The sequence below is a fragment of the Vespa velutina genome, chromosome 2, assembly GCF_912470025.1.
Source record: "Vespa velutina chromosome 2, iVesVel2.1, whole genome shotgun sequence".
Taxonomy (NCBI): Eukaryota; Metazoa; Arthropoda; class Insecta; order Hymenoptera; family Vespidae; genus Vespa; species Vespa velutina.
This window is the reverse complement of record NC_062189.1, coordinates 1,941,181-1,946,180: the sequence shown is the minus strand read 5'-3', so window position 1 is coordinate 1,946,180 and position 5,000 is coordinate 1,941,181. Positions and strand designations below refer to the sequence as shown.

At 25.4% G+C, this 5,000-nt stretch overlaps 1 protein-coding gene across 1 annotated transcript in view; it reads left to right on the top strand.

Annotated features, from left to right (window-relative positions):
- LOC124957750 (ionotropic receptor 25a) overlaps positions 1-3,985 on the top strand; it is a 9,617-nt gene extending 5,632 nt beyond the window's left edge. The window contains 9 exon segments of the mRNA XM_047515012.1: positions 1-56; positions 468-645; positions 983-1,047; positions 1,050-1,153; positions 1,565-1,686; positions 2,071-2,218; positions 2,293-2,462; positions 2,686-2,807; positions 3,490-3,985. The exon segment at positions 1-56 is cut by the window's left edge and continues 44 nt beyond it. Of these exon segments, the coding sequence (XP_047370968.1) occupies positions 1-56; positions 468-645; positions 983-1,047; positions 1,050-1,153; positions 1,565-1,686; positions 2,071-2,218; positions 2,293-2,462; positions 2,686-2,807; positions 3,490-3,779 (1,255 nt within the window). The 3' untranslated portion in view covers positions 3,780-3,985.
- Positions 3,986-5,000: the final 1,015 nt, after the last annotated feature.

Here is a 5,000-nt window from a genome sequence, read left to right as displayed (position 1 = left end):
AGAAGAAGTGATTGATTTTGTTGCACCATATTTCGAACAATCCGGTATTTTAATAGGTATACGTCATAATACCAATTTATTTCTCTTGTCGTTTTAATGCGATATTATATCGCAACTAATTTCGTAATTGTATTTAATTTCGATTGATTCGATCTTTTGAATTTTCTTTTTTTTCTTTCGTTTTTTTTTGTTTTTTTTTTTTAATTATAAAAGTCAAAGCAACACGATGGTGTTCTTACTTCTCTATATTCATAATGAATTTCTTTAATTTGCATTATTCGATAAGAACGTTAAACGATAGAAAATATTTTTTTTTGGATCATCGAATGAAACTTTTTCTATCATAGAATTAATCGACTCGTCAAGCTACCGATTGATATAATCTTTAATTTATTTTTTCTTCTTTTTTTTTTTCTGTTTTTCTTTTTCTTTTTCATCTTTCTTTCTTTTTTTTTTCTTTTTTGCAGTCATGAGAAAACCTGTTCGCAAGGCGTCGCTATTTAAATTTATGACGGTATTAAAGCCCGAGGTTTGGCTCAGTATTGTCGGCGCTTTGACTTTAACCGGGATGATGATTTGGATATTGGATAAATATTCACCATATAGCGCTAGAAATAATAAGAGACTTTATCCTTATCCCTGCAGGTAATAAATAATATCAACTTTAAATATTTCCTTTTTATAAATAATAAATAATAAAAAATATAAACGATTAATTAACATTTCTATTCTTTTTTGTTTTGTTTTCGTTTTCTTTTTTTTTTTTTTTTTTAAATATTAATTACTCAATAAACGTGAATAAATAATTGACGAAAGGAGATATACAATTGATGTACAATAAATATACTTTAGTCAATTATTATTATTACTTTGTTATAAATTAAATAGATTATGCGTTGTAATATCTTTTTTTTTTTTTTTTGGAATATCAATATGAATGGTTTACGTTGAATTTTTCTTATTTTTCTTATTTATCTTACAGAGAATTTACGTTAAAGGAAAGTTTTTGGTTCGCTCTTACATCATTTACACCACAGGGAGGTGGGGAAGCTCAAGTAGAACACTTGTGGCTGCTTATTGGTTGTTCGTTGTGCTGATGTTAGCAACATTTACTGCTAATTTGGCCGCTTTTCTTACCGTCGAACGAATGCAAGTATGTATGTTAATTACTTTGCAATATAAAAAAAAATATATCAATAATAATAATAATAATAATAATAATAATAATAATAATAATAATAATAATAATAATAATAATAATAACTATTCTAAAATAAATATTCTACATAATATTATCTTATTATTGTATATAATATAATAAATATTATTATTATTATTATTATTATTATTCTAAAGTAATTAAAGAATAATTTAGATATATAATAATCATTAAAATAATTACAATAATTTCTATTTTATTTATATTAAAATTTACATATATTATTATTTCTATTATTATTATTATTATTATTATTATTATTATTATTATTATTATTATTATTATTATTATTATTATGTCAAGAAGAAGGAGAGAAAAAATGTATGTGATTTATTTGTTAAACAGTCACCGGTCCAATCTCTCGAACAACTGGCACGTCAATCGCGAATAAATTACACGGTACGTGCTAATTCAGGAGCCCATCAATACTTCATAAACATGAAGAATGCCGAGGACAAGCTTTATACGTGAGTAGAAAGCTAAACAATTCTTTTTTTTTTTTATTTTATTTTTTTTTTATATTTTTTCTTTTTTTCCTTTTTTTCTTCTCCTCTTCTGCACACGCACACACGCACACACGCACACACGCACACACGCACACACGCACACACGCACACACGCACACACGCACACACGCACACACGCACACACGCACACACGCACACACGCACACACACACACACACACACACCTATATACATATATACTTACGTACATTCATACACCAACACATACATATGTATACATATATTTATATCGTACTCACACACACACACATATATGTATATATATTTTTTTTTTATATATGTATATATATATATATATATATATATATTTTTTTTTTTTAATAGTGCTTGGAAAGAAATCACATTGAACAGTACTAGCGATCAAATAGAATATCGTGTTTGGGATTATCCAATAAAGGAACAATACGGACATATACTTCAAGCTATCACTCAAGTTGGCCCAGTTCAGACCAACGACGAAGGATTCAGAAAGGTATAATATAATTAATAAAGAAAAAAATGAAAAGAGAAAAGTAAGAAATGAATAATATCGATACTTGTATATAGGTGATAGAAAGTGAAAATGCGGAATTTGCATTTATACATGATTCCTCGCAAATAAAATACGAAGTTACGAGAAATTGTAATTTGACTGAAGTTGGTGAGGTATTCGCTGAACAACCATATGCGATTGCTGTTCAACAGGGTAGCCATTTGCAGGAGGAGATAAGTAGAAGGTTTATATCGTTCGTTGAATTTCTTTTTTCTTTTTTTTCTTTTTTTTTTTTTACCTACAATAATACTCCAAATTCTTTTTAGAATAAATTTCTACGATACATATTAACGTAATATGTCTGCAATTATATATTTTCACATGTAATTTTTTATATATAATAAACTTTTTTTTTGTATATCTCATTTTTTGTTTAACCAATAGTATTAATTTTGACGAATTTTCAGGATACTCGATTTACAAAAGGACAGATATTTCGAAACCTTGGCCTCTAAATATTGGAATCAATCTTTGAAAGCGCAGTGTCCAAATTCCGACGATAGCGAGGGCATAACGTTGGAAAGTTTAGGTATATTTTATTATTAATATTATCGAAAGAGATGAGAAATTAATTGAGAATTATAATAATTTTTCTATATATGAATGCTAATCGAAAATTATTTAGATCTATAATTTTTAAAAAATGGAATTAATCAATTGATTTAAGTTATTTTTACAAAGAAAAAAAGAAAAAAAAAAGCTAAAAATCAAACTAACTCTTAAGAAATCAAAATTAATCGAAAAATTGTTCAATAACATCAATTTTCTCGAAATGAAACGTTCGTATCGAAATTTTTTGAGAAATAATGAAAAGGTAAATAAATAAATAAATAAAAAAATTTTTGTTTGTTTAAAGAAGTAAAACTAATCGAAAATTATCTAATCGTGTTAATTCTTTCTTTTCTTTTTTCTTTCTTTTTTTTTTTTTTTTGATTGGAAATAAAAATCGATTTTAACCAATCGAAAATAATATAATCATTAAAATATTGAAGAAATTATTATCATCGAATAAAAACTATAATCAAATATAATTAAATTCCAATGAATATAATTAATAGAATTAATTCTCAATTTAACGAAACAAATTCTTAAGAAATATAAAACAACGTAAAGATTGAACGAAACTTATTCCCATAAAATATTTTTTTTTCCCCGTTATTTTTTTTTCCCTCCCCCCTTCCTTTTTCTTTCCCTTTAAATCTTTCTTTCAGGCGGAGTATTTATAGCAACATTATTCGGTCTCGCTCTGGCAATGATCACATTGGCCGGTGAAGTTTTATATTATCGTAAAAGAAATGCATCTCAAGGGAAGGACAAGAAGAAGGATTCGAAGATTATGAAAAAAATGGAAAATGATGAAAAATTGATGATAAAAAAATTGGCCTCGAAATTGCAAATGAAGCCAGCACCGACGGATGGATTTTTCAGTAGGCAACAACTCAGTCAACCACGTATTTCACATATCTCGGTATATCCACGAAACTTTCCCTTCAAAGAGTGATAATTAATATAAATTAATTAATTGATAATTAATCATTGACGACGATCATTATAATATATTATGTGTATATAGAGTAAAGTAATTTTCAATAGGAAATCAGTCAAGGATTAATCGATTAATAAATAAATAAATAAATAAATAAATAAATAAATAAATAAATAAATAAATAAATAAATAAATAAATAAATGTTTAACAACGTAATACAAGTCGTATGTGTCGTATTTGTTCTCTCTATTTATTTATTTATTTATTTATTTATTTATTAATTTATTTAAATGACAAAAGGAAACAATTGCTTTTCTTTTTTTTTTTTTTTTTTTTGCATTTTCTTTTTGTCTGTCAAAATTTAATTATCTTCAATTTGATTTAATATCAATTTTATTAATTTAATATTAAATAATTTAATATTAATTCAACGATATTATTAACAACTTAATATAACAAATACGGATAATCTTTACGTGAACGGACGAATATAAATAAAATATAAATATAAATAAATATAAATAAATATATAAATTTTTAATAATTAATATTAAATATAATATTGATATTAAATCTTTGTTTTAATACTTTTTTTAATATAGAATTTAACTATATATTATCGACTATTTAATACGATATTGTACGACCATAATTGTATATCTATATATATATATATATATATACATATATATATATATATATATATATATATAATTTATTTTTTATTTAACATTAATTTAACGTTGAAATTAACAATCGTTACGTAAGGAATCGTTAGAAAAAGAAAGAGATGATTAGATATAGTTCTCCGATTAATTCGAATTATCATACCTATGATAGTAAGGGGTAGGGTGAAGGGTGGAGGGGATAAAACAATCGTGCTACGTGAATCAAGTTTTTTTTTTATCTTTTCTTTTTTCCTTTTCTTTTTCTGTTTCTGTCCTTTTTTCTTTTTTCTTTTTCTCTCTCTCTCTCTCTCTCTCTCTTTACATTTCAAACGATCGTTATATACCAAGCGCACCAGCAAAAAAATACAATGGACGTGTGCAGGTCGTTGATCTCAATTCTAACTTTCACCTGTCCCATTATTATTTCGCTTTTCTCGCGGAAACGATGTAGAAATAATGCTAATATACATCTGATTAGTTTTAATCGAACATCTGTCTCTCTCTCTCTCTTTCTCTCTCTCTCTCTCTCTCTCTTTCTCTCTATTTCTAGTTCACATTTGTATTTCT